This window comes from Rhineura floridana, chromosome 1, assembly GCF_030035675.1.
Source record: "Rhineura floridana isolate rRhiFlo1 chromosome 1, rRhiFlo1.hap2, whole genome shotgun sequence".
NCBI classification, from domain to species: Eukaryota; Metazoa; Chordata; class Lepidosauria; order Squamata; family Rhineuridae; genus Rhineura; species Rhineura floridana.
The window spans coordinates 45,183,493-45,204,022 of record NC_084480.1 but is presented as its reverse complement, the minus strand read 5'-3'; the positions used below and the strand labels follow the sequence as shown (position 1 = coordinate 45,204,022).

General features: G+C 41.6%; 1 protein-coding gene across 2 annotated transcripts in view; it reads right to left on the bottom strand.

Moving 5' to 3' along the window:
* HOMER1 (homer scaffold protein 1) overlaps positions 1–20,530 on the bottom strand; it is a 111,118-nt gene that overhangs the window by 44,687 nt on the left and 45,901 nt on the right. For both annotated transcript variants that reach the window (XM_061619879.1, XM_061619887.1), the window contains exons 2-4: positions 19,012–19,168; positions 13,691–13,822; positions 5,649–5,741 (exon numbers count right to left, since the gene is read on the bottom strand). In XM_061619879.1, the coding sequence (XP_061475863.1) occupies positions 5,649–5,741; positions 13,691–13,822; positions 19,012–19,168 (382 nt within the window). The remainder of the gene's footprint in view (positions 1–5,648; positions 5,742–13,690; positions 13,823–19,011; positions 19,169–20,530) is intronic.

Here is a 20,530-nt window from a genome sequence, read left to right as displayed (position 1 = left end):
ACATCACAAACACAGAACACAGTGAGGTTTTTTTTAAAAAAAAAAAAATAGAAGTATCACGTTCTGGTACATTATGCCCTGAAGAGTTGTTGGAGCAAAGAATCTCACTCAGTTCAAGACAGAGTTAAATAAACATCTTTTCTGATCCTGGCCACTCTGATCAGGGATGGGTATTTTTTCCCCTTCATGTGTTCCCTTCTCCCTTTTAATGTCACTTCAAGAGAATCAGAATTTGCAACTGTGATGAATCAGGAAGTTTGATGGCATGAAGATACACCCAATTAAATTTAAATTCCAAGAACGTGCACTCAGATTCTGCTTGTACTTTTTTTTGGGGGGGGGGATTTCCTAATAAATCATTTACTATATGTGGGATGGGGGGGATGAAAGGACCCCAACCAAAACTGGCAATAAGTGAGTGAGAGAGAGAGAGAGAGAGAGAGAGAGAGAGAGAGAGTTTTGAAAGCAACAAACAGAACTTCACTCAAGCTTGCTCTGGATCCCTTTAAGGATTCCGTTAATCACCTAAAGATATATGAACGTAATTGTGATTAACAAAACAGAGGTTTTTATTGTATTAACAAAATGTTTCAGCTTCCGCCTTCATCAGCTGCTAACAGACAAATGCTGTTACCAAGGTGGCAGTTATAGAGCTTTGAGGATGGAATGCTCAGAGGAGCTTCACTTGCAGAAGCTAAATAGTGGTGGTACTGTCCTCCAGGTTCAGTCCATGTAGTGCCAATATGTCCAGAGAGTATATCCAAAAGTTCTCCCTTTTAGTCAATGCTGCTGGATCTGTTGGCATCTCTATCGCTGTTATGGAAAAGTCCAACAGGCTGTGACCCTCAATGCTGAAATGTTTTGCAACTGGTTGCTCCACTTTTTTTTGTTAAGATTGCAGATTTGTGGTTTCTGAAGCATGTGCGTAGGTCAGTTGTGGTTATTCCTACATATTGGATATGACATCCTGGTCTTTTGCATTCGATTATATAATTATATTGCAGGACCTGCAGGTGATGTTCTGTTTGATGTAATATGTCCTGCCTGTCCTAGTGCTTGTAAAAATAGCTGTCTCCCTGAGGTACACACAGGTGATAGAGCGTTTGGCGGGACAAGGATGAGACCCTGGTGATAGGTGGTTTAAGCACAGCTCTCACTAACGGTCTACGCAAAATGCTACAACAGGAGGCCTGTTGATGGCTCTAGCAAGATGTTCAGAGTTTGCCAGCAATGGGTAGCTCTCGGTGATAGTTAGGAGATGCTGGATGGAAATCTACCACAAATGGAATCATTGCTCTCTGCTCTTTGACACCTCAGTATGATGGAGGAGGTTTTCTCTGGACAGAATGGAAGCTCGGTGAATGTTGCAATCAATAATATGTGGAGGATATCCTCTTAGAAAAAGGCGTTCTTTAAGTTCACTGATCTTTCTCTGGTATTTATCTTCAGTGTTGCAAAATTTATTTATTTGATGTCCCAAGAGTCCCATTTTTGTGTATGAATTTGAAATGGAGTTTTGCACATCAACTTAAAAACAAGTGTCTCGACAATCCAGAACATATGAACACAAATTTGGGCCCATATATTTGCATAACACATGCAGTGTGTTCAATGACTCAAACTCTATATATCAGGTTGTCATAGGCATTTTTTAAAGCCCAAGAGAGATCAAATGCTTCTTGTCACATATTGATAAAAATAACATTAGCTGGAAAATTATTTATTGTCCAGTTGCAGCATTATTTAAAGATACCTTATTGCCAATAACAAGATTTGAATCAAATGGAAGTTACATGTATGTGCGTGGACGCACGTGTGTGTGTATGTAACTGTTCTTGAGAATTCATACTATATCCAATGGTTCACTAGTTTAGGGAACTACATGCTCAGTCAAAAACACATGAATTTAGTATTTCTGTTACTAACTGAAAAATATTTAAGGATTAGGAGCATAGATGCAAGAGTACAATGCTCTCCACAAAGATGACAGTATGATAGTGATCCTTCGTCATGTTGACACTTAATATTAATTGCCTAAAATATTCTTCACCAATCATTGTAAACAGTAACACTCTCAAGCATTAGGAAACAATACAATTCAAACTGCACATTGCCAGCTTTCTCATGTTCCCTATGAAATGATTGTCCATTCAGGGGCATAAATATAAATCCTGGTTCCTGAAGGAGAAAAAATTGAGACACTCACTGCCATGTCAAGCAGTGCAATCCAGACTGACTGGCCAGGGAAGTTGGTGTTTACCCAGAATCCTGGATACTGCATGAACTTACTAACCCTTTTGGCAAAGCTACTCTTTGACAAAGGGGCCAGTTGGACTCAAATACTAATGTTAGGGAAAGAGGAGGTGATCAGTTTTTGCATTCCAATTATATGGGGAAACAAAAGTGCCTCACATGGGCACCTTCAAATTATTACTGCTACATAATTATTTAAGTATGAGAACACATTGCTATTAGTTTTCAAAATATTTAAGGCATGTACTATGCTCACATTTTCAACATTTCCTTTATAACTATAACCACTAGAATGTTCTCTAGGTCAAAGAAAACAGCAGTTTCTTGTTTTCAAGAATCCCTAGGCAAAAACATGAGATTGTGTATTTTAACACAAATGTGCCTAATTTCTAGAAGGCCATATTTCGCATTTCAGAGCAAATGGGACTACTATTTGAGGTGCTTAGAAGGTAGATGAGGAAATTAATTAGGGCAATGATTTTGTAATAGTCACTGTACATACTTAACAGCTTTCCTCTAAGTTTTCAAACAACTAGTCTTAAAGTGGCAGTACCAGAAGACTTCCAGGTAATAAAGGTGAGGAGCTGCACAGAGCTAACAGGTGTAAGAACATTGGCTGCACACACAGGTAAACAAATACGTTTGTACATGACCACAATGGTTCTCAGGTTTTCAAAACTAAGAGAGGGTGGGGAAGTATTAATTGAGGGGAAGGGACAAAACCACAGTGTGTGGATACTTCTCATCAAGCACTGTCCAGTAGTGTGGATGGGAAATATTGAGACAGAGTTCAATTGAAAATGCTCACGTGTGGACAAATGCTCACAAAAGTGCATATGGAAAAAATCCACTCTACGCACCCTACTGCACTCTGATATATACACAGCCTCCTATAAACAGTGAAAACAAGATGGAAAGGAAACCTAGTCTGTGATGCATTTTTTTTTAGCCCAGAGGCACTCCAAGGAGCTGGTACTTTGGTCTATATTCAAGTGGGATATCCCAGGGAAGTAAATGCAGAAGAGACTCAACAGTCTTAATGAGGAAAGTCCTACTAGTTGAGATTTAGCATCATGAGATTAAAATCTGTCTGCAATTTCCCACACCAGATAAAACTGGGTATATCCAACCCTTTTTACCACAACCTTCAATCTGAAATGGCATTTTTAGCAACTCTTAAAACAAATTTAAAAATGAAGGTTTTCTCTTACTGGAAAAGGGTCATATGGTGCACTGTGTGATTAAACAAATGTAACACAGACGGTATCTCTTACAACTGTCAACCAGAAATTAGGTTGATATCAGAAGCAACTAGGAAAGCATCACCATGGTCATGATGATTTGACCAGCACTAGCTGGGAGATGGCAAACTGGAGTAACTTCTGTGAGCAGACAAAAGTCAAAACAAATGATGCATAAATCCAAGTATGACTGTCCAGTGTAGAAGTACCTGTATTTATTCAAAAATTTATTAAAAGCAAGCTAAGATTTTGTGACCTCTATTTTGGTTGCAGCTCCTGGGCTTAAATACTAATGATGATGTAAGCAAGTTACAGAATACCATGAATCCTTAAACTGCTTGATATATAGCAAAAAAGTAAAAGAGGCTTCCCCTACACGCAACATTAAAGTAAAACAGGAGTTTATCAGCAGGCCTGTCATAAAAAATATATATATAATTCCCTCTATTTCTAATTTTCAGGGGTAAATGTCAATCATTATGTAGTCAAAATGGCACCACTTATGCACAAGAGGGAGGCCCCTGCACGCTTAGGGGATCCCTGAAGAATGCACAACTATAAAAAACCATTTACAAGAAAAATCAAAAGGGAATAAAAAATATGTATCACACACCAAAACAGAAAAAAGGAAACTTGCTCATGTGTGTGCCTGCATGTGAGAAAGGGAAAAGAACAGGAAGAAAACATGGTAGTAAGGACTTGCCCACTCACAGCACAAATTACTTTTTGACTATTACGACTGAACGATGGTGCTAGCTGTTTGCACGTGTGCAGTAAGGAGGAGGAGGAAGCAAGGGATACAAAGAGGTGGAAAGGGGATAACAATGGTGAGAGATGGGGACGGGGATAAGCCAGCAAAAAGAAAAAGACACAGGAGGCAACAGAAGAGGAGAGGAAGAACATAACAGATTGAGCAAAAGGGGAAAGAAAAGGAGAGGAAGGAAATGGGAACCAAAGGGGGGAAGACTGACTGAATAGCAGAGTAGGAATGTCAGAAACAGCAGTCAACTGTTGTATGAGCCATAGTGGGGAGGTAGCATTTTCAGTATGTTCATGCTTTTGCTTGCCTGCTTGGCAGACATGCACAACTTAGACAGATTGTTAATTGTTGTTTGTTGTTATCTCAGGCTGCTGCTGATAGTTTCCTTCTCTGTACAATATTGATATGTTTTATCATTTTATTGTTTTAATATTTTAAAGTGCTGGTCATCGACCGTAATAATAAATGATTGACTGATTGACAGACAGGACCAAGTTCTCAGTCTTCCCTGCAGGCTTTCCTGTGTCCCTACACCAAGCTCACCTGCCCATTAACCCTGGCAAGTATCTGGAGGGAAAGAAATCATTGTTTGGGGCCAGAAGGTACCCCAAGTCCCCTTTTCTCTCTCCATCTTCCAAAACACACTTTTCTTCAGCCCCCCAACCCACACTCTGCTTGGCTTTGGCCTCCTCTATTGCCCTCACTGCCCAAAATCCTTGCTATCCTCCTCCCCAGCCCCTCCCTGACACTTGCGCCTATCATTGCCCTGGATTTGATATAAGGCAGCAGTTGCCTGCCTGGGAAATTATCCTGCCTATCTTCCCCCCCTGCTCCTTATAGTTCCTGCTTCAGCTCCTTACAGTATCCTAGAAGAAGAGAACGCTAGCTAGCAGAATCCTGTACAGGAACACTCTCGTTAGAGGCAAGAATCCATAGCAGCATTTTGTTGCAGGTCTCATTTGTGCAGAATAAGAGGGATTAGGTAGAAGAGAGATGGAACCCTTTTCCGGTGATGAGCCGCTGACCCATGGGAAAAAGTAACACAAGTTGTGTGTGTATGTGTGCACATGCCTTCAATGATGAGCAAAGCCAGAGCCAAGAGGGAGCCAAGTTTGCAACATCGACGGACTGCACAGCTCTCTCTCGCTTGCTCTCTGTGCCACATATCTCTGTCTGTGCAATTCCAACCTATAGATTACTGCTACTGGAGCTGCATACACTCCTACAGAACCAATTGCAGAGCATTCCCAATGTATGATATGAAAGCCTTGTGCAGGAGTTTGAAGCAGTCTGCATGCAACTAAGCCCGTGTACACCATTTTATGAATTACTGAAGCCAATTTAGCAAAGCCATTAGTAGCATACAATCTGAACAGAGACCAGAACAAACGCACCTGTGAGGGTGTACTTGTTAATTCCATCTTTTCTTGGGATTTTTCCTTAGCTAGTCGTGCAGCTTCTTTAAATTCCTGAAATTTTTCTGCAAACTGAAGGAAAGATTATATAGTTATACACTATACATAACATAGTTTTGCCAAGCAGAATACCCTCCATACTAATAACTTGACTAGCAAGAAACATCTGCTCTCCAGTATTCGACAATGGTTCACAGATAAGCTCAACCCCAGCCAAAGTTTGAGAACACGTCTCCAACTCGAACATCTCAGAGTTCTCAAACTATGATTATGGGCTCGAAACTCTGTATGTGTAACAATACAACTAATAAACAACAACAAAAGCTACACGAAAATAAGAGTAAAAAAACTAAGAACCACAGACTAAAATGCAAATCACATATGAATTTTGGGAAGCTTTTTACTCTACTGGACACTCCAAAATCCTCAGGAAAAGTGAAAAAGAAAAAGAAGAAGAAGAGGAAACTTAAAAAGCCAGAAACAAAAAACTTGAGTGATAGCCTCTCAGTGGATGTGATCACCGTCTCTCCTACTGACGATATATGCTGTGAAGATTTCCCAAGACCTACATTAGAGGAAATTCCTGATCAATTGGATCGCTCCCAGTATATACAACAATCCTCTAGTGAAGATAAAAGATCAATAGATCAATTGCATCGCTCCCAGTATACACAACAATCCCCTAGTGAAGATAAAAGATCGATAGCAGAGGCAATTCAAGACCAACTTGATCTCTCCCAATATTCTAACGGAGACATAACAATGAATTCGAACACAGAACAATGGAAGCTTGTGCTAAATAAAGAAAAACTGGTTATACTGAATCTTACAAAACCTACTAGCTGGCTCAATCACAGAGGTCGAAGACAACATTTTTGGCAATTCTTTGAATCTCTACTGCCGGGTATGATTCAATTTAATGTAATTAAATCGGTACACTACCTTTCTTCTAATTATACGTCGATTAAAGTGTTAGTAACTTTTCACACTTCCACCGCTGTAAATTGTCTATATGAAGAAAGACTCTTCCTGGCATCCCATCATATTGAGTTAGCAAGAGTCTTTGAAAATCAGGCATCACTTCAAAGCCTTTGTCTACCTCACCTAAAGATATCTACTAGACAAACTATGACAAAGACAATTGGAAAATTAGAGAATACTCCACAATCAAACTTAGAGAATCAGTATCCCTTGGTAAAGACTTATTCTCGACTGTCGGAGAATATCTCATATACCAATTAACAACACTGTTAATCAAAAGAAATGTGATAATCTACCTGAAGAGCTCTTTCTGCTCGACTCCTACAAAGACTTTACCATAGATGAGCAGACTAAATTAATCACTAGACTGAAGCAACTGTTGATCGCTTTAGAAAATACGAAGACTTCAGAACCTTGACTAAAAGTAGTCCCTGAGAATGATAGAAATCAATTGCTTATACGAGGGAATGAGGAAATAGTGGAGGGGATCCATGGGATGGCCATTGGTGTTTTGAAGGATCGAGGGAGATACGCCCCGGGGAGACACTTACTTGATCGAACTAAGGGGGAATCCAACAGAACGTTGTTAACCCCCAAGTTGCTCTCTCATTCAGATACCCTGGATAGCCTTGGTGACAATTCCCCCGGGCTGAAAATGCTGCTTGTAAACGCCAGGTCAGTGAATGGCAAATCTAGTGCTATCCAGGAATTGATTCTGGATGAGCGCGCTGACCTGGCGTGTATCACAGAGACCTGGTTAGATGAGGCTGGGGGGGTTAATCTCTCCCAGCTTTGTCCTCCTGGTTTCTCTGTACACCAGCAGGCTAGACCTGGGGGACGGAGAGGTGGAGTCGCAGTGATTTTTCGAGATACCATCTACCTGACCAGGTACCCTCTCCCACAGTCCACAGGGTTTGAATGCGTTTTTTTGAAGTTGGGTACTCGGGACAAAATAGGGATTCTGTTGGTGTACCGCCCACCCTGCTGCCCAACTGTCTCCCTTCCTGAGCAAACCGGGGTAATCTTGGCTTTGGTACTGGAGTCTACCAGGCTTGTGGTACTGGGCGACTTCAATATCCATGCCGACGTTGCCGTTTCTGGAGTGGCTCAGGACTTCATGGCCTCCATGACAACCATGGGTTTGTCCCAAGTAATATCTGGTCCCACTCACGCTGCTGGTCATACCTTGGACCTTGTCTTCTGTGTTGGACGAGATGTTTGTGATCTCGGTGTGGAGGAACTTTCATTAGTTCCGTTGTCATGGACAGATCACTACCTGATTAGTTTTCGACTCACTGTGACTCAGAACCTCCGCAGGGGTGGGGGACCAATTAGAATGGTCCACCCCAGGACACTGATGGATCCTGATGGTTTCCTGATGGCTCTTGGGGATTTTCTGGTCACCATGGCAGGTGATTCTGTCGAAGCCTTGGTTGATTTTTGGAATGAAGAAATGACCAGGGTGGTGGACACAATCACTCCTAAGCGCCCCCTTCCACGGATCGGAGCCAAATCTACTCCCTGGTTTACTGGGGAGTTGGTGATGATGAAACGCGAAAGACGGAGGCTAGAGCGACGTTGGCAGAAAACTCTGAACGAATCTGATCGAACACGGGCTAGAGCATACCTTAAGACCTACTCCATAGCAGTGAGGACCCAGAAGAAATCTTTCTTCTCTGCTTCTATTGAATCTGCTGGGTCCCGCCCAGCAGAACTTTTTCGAGTTGTCAAAGGTCTCTTAAACTCTGACCCTCATGAATATACTGACCACTCCACAGCCCGTTGCCACGAGTTTGCACATTATTTTGCAGACAAAGTCGCTCAGATTCGTTCTGACTTAGACGCCAAGATTAATACAGTCTCTGTGGATGTAACTTTGGCTCCTGCTTGCCTAATTAGAATGGATTCTTTTCAGCTTGTTCTACCCGAGGATGTGGACAAAATCCTTGGAGAAGTACGCCCTACCACATGCATGTTAGATCCTTGCCCTTCTTGGCTTATAAAAACCGCCAGAGGAGGACTGGTTAAGTGGGTCATGGAAATGATTAATGCCTCTCTGGGACAGGGCAGAATACCGCCCTGTCTAAAGGAGGCAGTAATAAGACCTTTGTTGAAAAAACCCTCCTTGGACCCCTTATTATTAGGTAACTACCGCCCAGTCTCCAATATCCCTTTTCTTGGCAAGATAATAGAGCGGGTGGTGACTGCCCAGCTCCAGGGATTTTTGGATGAAACGGATTATCTAGATCCTTCTCAATCTGGTTTCAGGCCAGGCCATGGAACTGAGACAGCCTTGGTCGCCTTGGTTGATGACCTTCGCAGAGAACTGGACAGGGGGAGTGTGTCCCTGTTAGTTTTACTGGACCTCTCAGCTGCTTTCGATACCATCGGCCATGGTATCCTTCTGGGCCGCCTCGCTGGGATGGGCCTTGGAGGCATGGTACTACGGTGGCTCCGGTCCTTCCTAGAAGAACGAACCCAGAAGGTTGTTATGGGGGATGCCTGTTCGACCCCTTGGCCATTGACCTATGGGGTCCCACAGGGTTCGGTTCTGTCCCCCATGTTATTTAATATCTACATGAAACCGCTGGGAGAGGTTATCCGGAGTTTTGGGGTTCGGTGCCACCAATATGCAGATGACACCCAACTCTGTCTCTCCTTTCCGCCTGATAAAACCAAGGAGGCCGTCCAGACTCTAAACCAATGCTTGATATCAGTGATGGACTGGATGGGGGCGAACAAGCTGAGATTAAATCCTGACAAGACAGAGGTGCTCCTCGTCAATCGGAAGGCGGATCAGGGAATAGGGATTCAACTTGTGCTGGATGGGGTTACACTCCCCCTGAAATCACAGGTTCGCAGTTTGGGGGTGCTCCTGGACTCGGCTTTGAACCTGGAGGCGCAGGTCTCTGCTGTGGCCGGGAGTGCCTTCACTCAATTAAGATTGGTGCGCCAACTGCGTCCGTTCCTTGATCTGTCAAACTTGACCATGGTGACACATGCCTTAGTGACATCCCGTTTAGACTACTGTAACGCACTCTATGTGGGGCTGCCCTTGAAGACTGCTCAGAAACTGAAATTGGTACAAAGAGCTGCAGCCAGAATGTTGACTGGGGCGGGTTATAGAGATCATACAACCCCTATGCTGTATCAGCTCCATTGGTTGCCCATTTGTTTCCGGGCACAATTCAAGGTGCTGGTCTTGACCTATAAAGCCCTATACGGCTTAGGTCCAGGCTATCTGTCAGAGCGCTTCTCCCTCTATGAACCAGTCCGGACTCTAAGATCCTCCAGCGAGATCCTTCTTCTCACTCCTCCTTTTTCGCAAGTCTTTCTTACAGAGACACAGAATAGGGCTTTTTCGATCGCTGCCCCTAATCTGTGGAACTCTCTTCCTAGTGAGGTTCGGCTGGCCCCTTCATTATTGGCTTTTCGTGCACAGGTGAAGACTGCTCTATTCAGACAGGCTTGTAATTATAGTAGTTAGTTTTTAACTTACTTTGTATCTAACTCACTTAAATTGTTTAAATTGAATATAGTGATGTTTTTTAACTGTTTCTGTTTTATTGTAAGCCGCCCTGAGTTCCTTCAAAAATAGGGCGGGGTATAAATGTTTAAAATAAATAAATAAATAAATAATCTGAGGCAAATGGCACGTCTCATTTTTGAAAGATCATGCCATAGTGGCTACAAAGAAATCTGTTTTGCGTCATCATTCTATCTGAAAAATGCAATGTGGCACAGCTATTTGATTGTGAAGCCAGGCTCTATTGAGAGAGGCCAATCTATACTCATGGCAAGATTTGCCATCTAGCTTTTAGCCAAAAATCACGTATGTGGCTAAACTCTTGGTATAATAGTTAAATAGACTGAGAGCCCGAGGTATTGGGAGGGGAGAGGGAGAATTTTTCAGGGAACAGTTACCTTGCAGCTTTAGACACACTTGAATGCTGTCACTTTTTGACCACTGACAAGCTGAGTTTCTACTGAAGTATGGCAGAGATTGCTAATATGGCTGTGGCTGATTATTTCTGCCTAGGGATTGTTAAGGAAACTGGTACCTTACTGATCCTACTAGATTCTTTCTTTTTTTTTAACAGCTTTCCAATACTAGTCATCATTAATTTTCAGAATACAGCTTGGTAACCATTTATTTTGCGCAAGAGGCTGTGTGAGTTTTTCCTAACCCTGTAAACAATCCATTTTAAATGGCCTTCCACTTCAGGGCATCTGAATTCCTCAGTTCTTTTGGTAGGTCCCATAACTTCCCCTACTCCGTTGGAAAAACAAAGGATGAGAACCTTTGAATCCAATCATTATGAAAATTAAGGTGAAGAAACATTCTGCAAATGTACAGGATCTGGTATACACTTCCCATTACTCCTGCTTATGTCTCTGTTTGCAGCTATTGATTCTCACACAGGATTCATACTCTGAGCTGGGGAGCAAAGAGAGAAAAATGAATTCCCAAGCTCAGAGGAAAAGGGGCAGCATTTTCTTTATCTTCTTTAACACTTTGTTTCATATAAACCAGGAATGGGGAACCTGTGGCCCTCCAGTTATTGTTCAACTCCCATCATCCCCAGCCAGCATGCTAATGGTCAGGAATGATGTGAGTTGTAGCCCAACAACATCTGGAGGGCCAAAGGTTCCCCACCCCAATATAAACCTCTGAATTACTTGGATGTTTATCTCCAAGAATCATGTACGCATGCATTCAGGCACTTGTATTTAAAAAGTAACCCTTTTGTAATTTGCTAAACAGCCATTTTTTCCCCAGTCTCCTCACTTGTACTTGCTTTTTCATTTGTTTAATTTTTACTACTATTTAAGCACCTATAACCATTTCCAAATTCGATGCTTTCTTCAAATTCCATGCCAAGCACCAGCTGTACCCAGTCATGTATCACTCTCTAGAATGAGTGCATGCTCTAACAATTTCAGAGAATGTACGAGATTGAGCTACCTTTCCATCATTCAGAGACATGTCCATGTGTCAGCGGCGTCACTAGTGGGAGTGGGGGGGGGGGCGGACCTCCGGTGCGCGCCCTCCCAGGGGCATGAACGAAGTGGCTGGGCTTGCGTGCGCGTGCACTCGAGGCCAGCCACCCCGTCCATGCCCCTGGGAGGGCGCGCGCCGGAGGGGCGCGCGCCGGAGGGGCGCGCGCCGGAGGGGCACCCAGCCGGAGAAGGCCTGGGAATGCCGGTGAGCCTCCCTCGCCCCGCCGACACTGCTCCCGGTCTCGCCCACCCGCCTTCGAGGAGGAGTTGGAGCAGCCTTGCCAGGCAACGGCGCGGGGCGGCTCTGGGTGTCACCCCCCTCATGGTGACACCCGGGTGCAGGCCACACCCTCCGCACCCCAGTAGTGATGCCCCTGCCATGTGTAACCTTGTGTCCAAAATTGCAAATACAGCTTTTTAAGTTATCAGATAGTATACATAACCAAAATGTATTTTAAGCATCTTGTTCCCAAATCTACTTCCTAGTGCTGCGTTAAGGTGAGCAGTGTAGATTTGTATTTTCTCCAAGATGAAATTATATACAGATAGTATTGGTCTTCGGTGTTCATACAGTTCCATTCATATGTCCCATAACTGTAGAGAAGTTTTGAGTGTTTTCACTTTGCTTCTCATTGTTCAATCAAAACTTCTGTTAAAATACTCTGCCCCATTCATAGGATCTTCTTAGAAACCTACATTGCCCACAAAGAAACTATGCAGCTTTAGATGGAAGGGATCATAATTCTGTAGTATGGCATATGCTTTGGATCTAGAAGGTCTCAGGTTCAATCCTCTAGAATCTCTAATTAAAAGAATCAGCTAACAGATAATGGGAAAGTTCTTTGCTTGAGGCCTAGATGGACAGTCTGATACAGAGCTCTCTGTATCCCTAGGTCTTGAGTTACACTATAGCACTATTGCAGAATAAGCTAAACCATAGCTTGCTAAGTGCTCACAGCCAAATCCCTCTACTACCATGGCCATTGTAGGATTCAATTATTGTTTACAGCTGGAAATATTCACTGGAAAATATTCATTGGAAAAGAGTAATTTTTAGCAGGGAAGAGGTTTCCATTTGGGATGCCATACCATCTTAAAAGTGGCTATGGACCCACTGAACAAGATTAGAGAGCTGGAGGGAGGCAATATCTGTGCCCTGAACACCCAAGCTCACTCTTGCCTCTTCACCCAGCCCACACAAAATTGAACAAATAATAGCCTTCAGGCCTACTGACTTGGTCAACTCAAGAAAACAAGTCATTGTCCTGTGTAACTTGTACTGGCTCCAACCTAACACACAAGGTCACCTTGTCCATCTTGTTCTGTAATTGTAAGACTGGAACTAGACTCAACTAGAGAAGTGTAGCCAATTACTTCTCTGTAACTCTGGAACATCTTCCCCTGGAAAGTTGCCAAATTCAATCCTGAACAAGTTTTTAAGGACTTTGAATTTTGGCTGTGTTTTAGTCATTTGGCTGCCTGAGGCACACAAGATGACATTCCCCCAGTTCCATGTACAGAAACTACCCAGAAGAGCAGTTGACACTTAGTTCAACACTAGTGATGGGTCAAGCATCCTCCACTTACCCAGAGGTCAGCAGCCTAACTTAGGGGGCTCAGGTCAAGCACACACACCTCCAACACCTTGCTGCACTCCATGACTGTACCCACCACCACCTCGCATCCGAGTTCAGCCCTAGTTTGGTTAGCCAGGGTTCCACTGGTACATGGTTTATTATTTTAACAGTTTTACTAATATATCATTGATTTAAAGGTCTATTTCAGCCTTTGGAATGGAATTCACATACAAAAAGAAAATATTAGAAGTGCAAAAGAACATATTTCATAGTTAATGCTTGTGTGACATTATTCTTTTCAAACCTTCAAATTATTTTGCTTTTGCTGACATGAATTACAGGAATGCAGTAGGAACTTTAGGTTTGCTTGATGAGTATTTGCCCTGTGGGCAGCATTTTTATGAATACACACTACATAGCGCTCCAAGACCATTTTGAAATGTTATCTTGTCTATTACTTACTTTTGAGAGATGGTGTTCAGAGGAAAATCCCAAGCCATAAACAGTATTTGCTCTGCTATCTGCCCACTGACCAAACTTCTGTGATGTTTTTGTGAATGTCATGTTGGGAGTGATGGTACTATTTATTATTGCCTGCAAAAAAAAGTTATGAAATAACTAAGTAAAACAGTACACTTATGCTGACTGACCACTGAAGAGTAGGGAATACGTTTTAGAAAATAAATAAGGGAATTCACTTCATCATGCAAAGCACCATGTCCAAAGCACCTAAGCACGCCTTTATAGCAGTGGTAAAATGCACAGAGAATCTGCTCCACTGACAACTGAAACAGAATCTGCTAATTATTAAATTCTACTACTGGGCAGTGGAAAATTATATGACCACTCTCAGCAAAAAGTATTTGACATTATATTACCATAGACACTATTCAATTGTTATTCTCCACACAATCAGAATTTTGTGGAGATGGCCCTCCCCACTCCCCAACTGTTCACACATTATTTAATTTATTTATTACACTTATATCCCACCCTTACTCCCAAAGGGAGCCCACAGGGAACATTAGGAATATGTCTGTAATGTACACAGGCTCACTCCATGATTTGAAACACTATGTGATCAGGGTTTCAATCAAGGGGAGAACATACACAAGTACAGATATTTCCTCAGTGCACTGACAGCCAGGGAGATGGCTCAGTGTGATCATTATCACATGAAAAACAGTAATTGAATATGGCTGTAGTGACATGTGATTAGCCACCATGTGAAGCAGAATGCCTTTGGTCTGATCCAGCACAGTTCTTATGTTCTTACGTTCCATTCAGTGGAATTTCTGTACTTCATACTAACTCACTGAAAAGATATAATTAATAGGAATTTCAATTTTTTTATATGATTATGGCTCATTAAGCAATGGTTTTGTGTTGTGGTAGACCAATTGTGATACCTTCTAGACCAGCCTTTCCCAACCAGTGTGCCTCCAGATGTTGTTGGACCACAACTCTTTCCTGAACATTGGCTATGCTGGCTGAGGCTGATGGGAGTTGTGGTCCAACAACATCTGGAGGCACACTGGTTGAGAAAGGCTGTTCTAGACAGATAGCCTGGCTACAATTTGGACAACCTCTAAGTTTGGATTACTGGAACACCTTTCAAAACTGACAAGATATGGTCTGAATACCTAGTCCCAGTTGCCAATCTGGCTGTAGTGCTTTGTAAAAGCTAAAGCTCCCAAAACAATTTTCAAATAACAGTGCAGGCAATACTTTTATTGGGAGTATATATGCATCATGCAGAAAGTGCTGTATTAGTTTTGTGTTTGTTACATTGTTAATCATTTGTTGGAAATTATAAAAATAAGTATTTTTTAAAAGTGTTTGTTTCTGGCTCAATTCTGGACATGATTCAAAATGTCCAGTGTAGAGACAGAATATCGCAAAGACTGGTTGTTGCCACATGAAGCTTCTTGCAACCCTTAGACCTTCTTTAGAGACCCTTCTGGGCCTCCTCCTGCCATATGTGGCCAAGTGGGTGGTGACCTGATATGGGGCTGTTTCAGCATTCATGACCTACCTCTAGAACAGCCTTCCCAGAGAGGCCCATCTGGCAACAAGTTTGTTATCTTTCTGATGCCAAATGACAATGCTTTTATATGCTCATAGCTGTTGCTATGTTTCCTACCTTACTGCCTGGTTTTGTGTTGTTTTTAAACATCTACTATGCTTGTTAGTGTTCTGCTGGTTTACATTTTAATAGTGATGGTGCTTTAATAGTTAACACCTCTGAGAAATCTTTGGGAGTGAGGCATGAGAGGTAGTAAGATTAAATGAATAAAAAAATCAGTGTATGCTGGGCTCATGCGTTCCTGTCCAATGTGTTGTGTTACCTTTAAAATCAAAAGTAAGGGTTTCCTATAAGGTTGAGACGAATCATTCTGAAGAAGTCTTAGCACAAAGATTCAAAAGAAGTTAACTCTATTAACCCGTTGTATGACAGCGTCACCACACTAAAAAAAATGTTAGAGCTGCAAATAGAGCTCAAATTACAAACCCATCCGGTTTGGCAGACAGCCAATTCTGGGGGAAATCGGGAAACTAGCACGGGAGTATCTGATCAGTGGAAACATTTGGTATAACATAATCATATGCATGTCTGCTCAGAAGTAAGTCCCATTAGGTTCAGTGGGGCTTTCTCCAGGTACTTGGGCAAAGGATTGTAGCCTAAACTCTTTCTTAACAAAACCAAACTGCTGAGGGGGCAGGAGCACTCATTAGTAAAGCTTCAGAGAGCACATTATTGCGGTCAGGAATGTGCTTCTCTTCAGTAGTTGTAAGCTCCTTATGGCAACTGTAACATCAAAACACCATGTACAACAGTGTAGACAGGGAGTTTTGTTTCTTCTGCCTGTAAGCACCTAGAGGGCATTGCTAAGAGATTTGAAATGTGTTGAATTAATGAAAAAATGGCTACATATAAAGCATGGGTGAAACTGCACATTCCACAGATAATCTGCAATTCAATTTCCCAAACACTGCTTTTCGTTCAATTTAAAGCAGCCACAGGAAAGCTCCAAATTTGATCAAAGCTGTGGCACTGTGCCAGTGCAGATCACTCCTCCCCTCAAAAAAGCTGCTGGCCCATAGGAAGTAAAAGTAACAACATTTCCCCACTCTGCTAGACTAAGAGTAGCTTGGCTAGCAGTATCTAAATTAGCAAAGATTTAAACAGCCGGCTGTTGCTATCAAATCTGAAGTTCTTCTTACAGCTGCTTTAGAGTAAAATAGTGCTGGGTGATCTAATGTACAGATCTCTTGCATCACATGTAATTTTGTCATGTGCTTTTTTATATGCAACTATGTGGATGAAACTGGGGAACAAAAGACTCTTCACATCACCAGACTTTGGGGCTACATGACATCCTTACTCTGTACATTCTAAAGCTATAATCAAAGAACAAGTTAGCAGCAACACTCTACATTTAATGTATTCCAAATGTCTAAATTAACAAAATGTAATCAGCGACTCTGTACCATAAATTGTATTCTGTATTTTTCAGGTATTAAGAATATAGTCAACATACTGTCTATGCACTTTACAGCTCAGAAACTGGAGAAGGTTCATTTTAAAGCAATAATAAGCTCTGGATTTAGATCAAGGCTGTGGGAAGTTTGACTCCTATAGCCAGATCAGTTCCTGAATGCAAAGGTCATCTTTCCTGGGATTAGAAATTGAGATTTACCACAGGGGCCTGAAATCTGCCATTCAGCAAAACTAGAGAAAGAAATACTTGTCTGAAGCTTGGTAACTCTAAATTGCATCTTGTTCCAAGGAATAGGTTTTCAAAAGGGACAAATGGCACTGAAGCCATTGAAATACTAATTAACATGCCTAGATCAGACGTTCATATTTTTGGCATTGCCAGTAGCTGCCTTTCATCCAGATGAGGAGATGGTAATGTTGAAAAATGAATGAAGGAATACTTTTAGCTTTCTAGATTTAAGTCATCCAGTTGGTGGTGCTAGATAATTGTATAAACTGATTCTCACATGAAACACTGCATGTTTTTTCTGATGTCAGCAAGAGTCCACTTCAGCATGAATGAAACTGGATGGCAATGTCAGTATCTTCAGAAGATTACTTTGTGCCTTACCAACAGGATGCAATGGAGAAAGTTCATTTTTGGTGTTTGAATTAAATCAAATAGTATCAGTATCTGTTTTGCATACTGGCATCAGTGAGCTCTCTCCATGAACTAGGAGACTGATATATTACAAGAATACAAACTACTCACAGTATTGGGAGCCAGGCAAGCTAGATTTTCTAAGCAGCAGATCATGAAATGAACACATCTTTAGACACCCTAGTCTCAAAAAATGCAGACCAATTAGCGATATGCAGATTTAAAAAAATATTCCCACCCCACAGCAAACAATGCAGATGTTTTACATCCCTCCTCTATTGTGTGGTGTAGTGGTTAAGGTGTTGGACTACGACCTGGGAAACCAGGGTTTGAATCCCCACAAAGCCATTAAACTCACTGGGTGATCTTGGGCCAGTCACTGCCTCTCAGCCTCATGAAAACCCTGTTCACAGGGTCGCTATAAGTCGGAATCGACTTGAAGGCAGTACATACATACATTGTTTCTCCCACTATCAAAATGTAGATTGTATACTCCTTGGAGGCATGGGCCTCATTTTTTCTTTTGCTTATATTATACCATGAACTTAGATGACAAACAATATTATATACAAATATACATGAAGCTGGAGTTTGTTTTCCAGGTTTCTCAGTCTAGTAAAAAAAGATGAGTTTTGGTGAATACAAACTAAATACAATGATGAACCAACTGACCTAAGCAATTAGATTTATTTCAACCAGATTAGGATTTTAAAGAAGAATCAAAGGGAAAGAAAATGTACTATTTGGGAATAATGGCATTATTTTGTCTTATAACTTGCTATTCCAAGAGCTTAGAAAGATTGTGCATATTTACAAATATATCAAATTCATGAGAGATCCCCCTTCCTTTTATTTGCTATTCAGGTGCCACTTTTCACACTGACATTCATCTAATTGCAAACTTCCTTCCTCTCCATCCAACCTCAAAACTCTCCTTTCTCCCTGGCTAAATGGGAAAAATTCTCAAGTTTGTCAAAGTGACATTTCTTTTATAAATGACTTTACAACAAATATTTTACATAGTCAAGCTGTTTATATCCAAATTTAGACTTGAAGTCTCCAAATCTAACCTTAACAGCGTTCCAATACATTTATTTATTTACAGAATTTATATCCAATCCTTCCTCCCAAAGAAGCCCAGGGTAACAATAAAATGTAATAACTGGATGGACTGTTGAACAGACTGATTAAATGCAAATATTAGAATATTCCTTGGGTATGTAGTGTTATGTTTAGTAGAAATGCTTTGACATTTAAGCATACAGGAAAAATAAGTCTAGATTCTCTATTGGAAAATGGGTTCTATGTTGAGTTAATATTTAACAGCAAACTAAAGCTACTCAACAAAATATCAACCATTATTACCTAGGACTGAAGATACATACTTCAAGCAGCATGAATTTTAGCCTCTGTCCTCCTCTATACTGAATTGACAGGCACAGGTCAAGGGAAGCAAACAACCCCTGAACATCTGCTATCGGTTTCTCAGACTTCAAATGTTAATAAAGTATTTTATTGTATGTAAAGATCCAAAAGAGGTGGTATCATGTTGGATCACTTTTCAGTTATGTTTAAATGGGGGGGGGAGGACAGTTTATCTAAGCTTAAGTTTATCTAAGCTTAAACTGCCAAATAGCTTACCTTTGAGCCATCCAAGCTGATTATCCTATAGACATTTCTTGTGCTGTCATAGAAGTAGGACACAGTAACAGCATGCTTGCTGGTGGGAACCCAGTTCTTCTTTGTGTTAGGGTCGATCTGGAAGACATGAGCTCGGGTGCTGTAGATGGGTTGCTCCCTGAAGGGCAGAAAGTAAAAGTGATGAATCTGATTTGGACGCAATATGGTTGTACACAAGCCATTTGGATATTCCATCCATTGGCCCCTGTGGACTGCACTTTGCGTGAGTAATGTACTTGCCCCCCACAGGCTTGTGTGTATGGAATGGGATATAGCTGTGAAGCACATGGAAAGTAGTCACAGGAAAGGGAAGCACAAGTCCTTTAAAATAAATTGAGTGGCCAGCTGTACAGTCAGATAAGGGAGACATATCTAAATATAGAGGCACTACTGATACAGCACCAGCACCCTCCCCCTTCTCCATCTGTCAACCTCTTTTACCACTGGCTATCAATGATACAAGTGTAATTTTCTTCCACTGAGGGAAACCTAGTTAGATGTGTTTCTCAACCCTTTTCTTAATAACCTAGAAGCCTTCAATAGTTCAGGTTTGGATCATGAGCTGTGATTTACTGAAAAATATTTATTTTTCCCCCATCAAATACTTCATATGGTAGATCACAATGACTGCCTCCTTTAGCTATTATCTCATAATCTAGTTTTATAGCTGTTGAGAAATATATAAAGTATCTACCTTACATCTGCCTAGAAAAAAAATGTAAGAAATGTGAAGAAATATCAAGGGATCAGATAATCTTGTCCCTGTGATAAGCAATCTAGCTTATCAAAAAGCTACAAAAGTTAGGCAATTTTTGACCCAACTTCTTCTCTCCTCATGATATGGCTTTCAACCCAAGGACCCCCTTGTAGATTCAGTTCCCAAAGGCTTACTTATCCCTTTTAGCTGCCAGCTGATCCCCCCTCAATTGCCTGTTACATTTATTAACACTCCATCAATGGCAAATTTTGGAGTTGAATCTACAAAAACTCTTGACTTTCCCTCCCATTACTTCTGTTACTTCCCTCCCTTTATTTGTATGTGTGTGAGTGAGAGACAGGTGTATGTGGCTCGATGGTGTATATGAGTGTGTCTTTTGGTTGTGATACAGTGACTCTTTTTCTTTTGTCACATAAGAAAGTGCTGTTTGATACTGAATATTTTTTTAAAAGAACTCCATCAATGAATATTTTTCGCGTGGGCCACATTCATACAATACCACCAGCCACAAACCATGGCTTATCACGAAAAAGCAGCAAGCTTGTGCACACTACTGAATTGCTCCCTCAGCTACATAAGCAGCAGGCTTGGCTTACTGTGATATCATGCCTGGATTCTCTCCAAAGAAGCCAAGATGCAAAGCTATGGTTTGCTCCTGGCTTCCCAATGATGGCTTGTTTAGAGAGAAACAAAGTACCAGTTTGGATATCATAAGCCAAGGCTTGTAGTTTGTTGCTTGTGCTTGGGGAGGAGCAGAGTGGG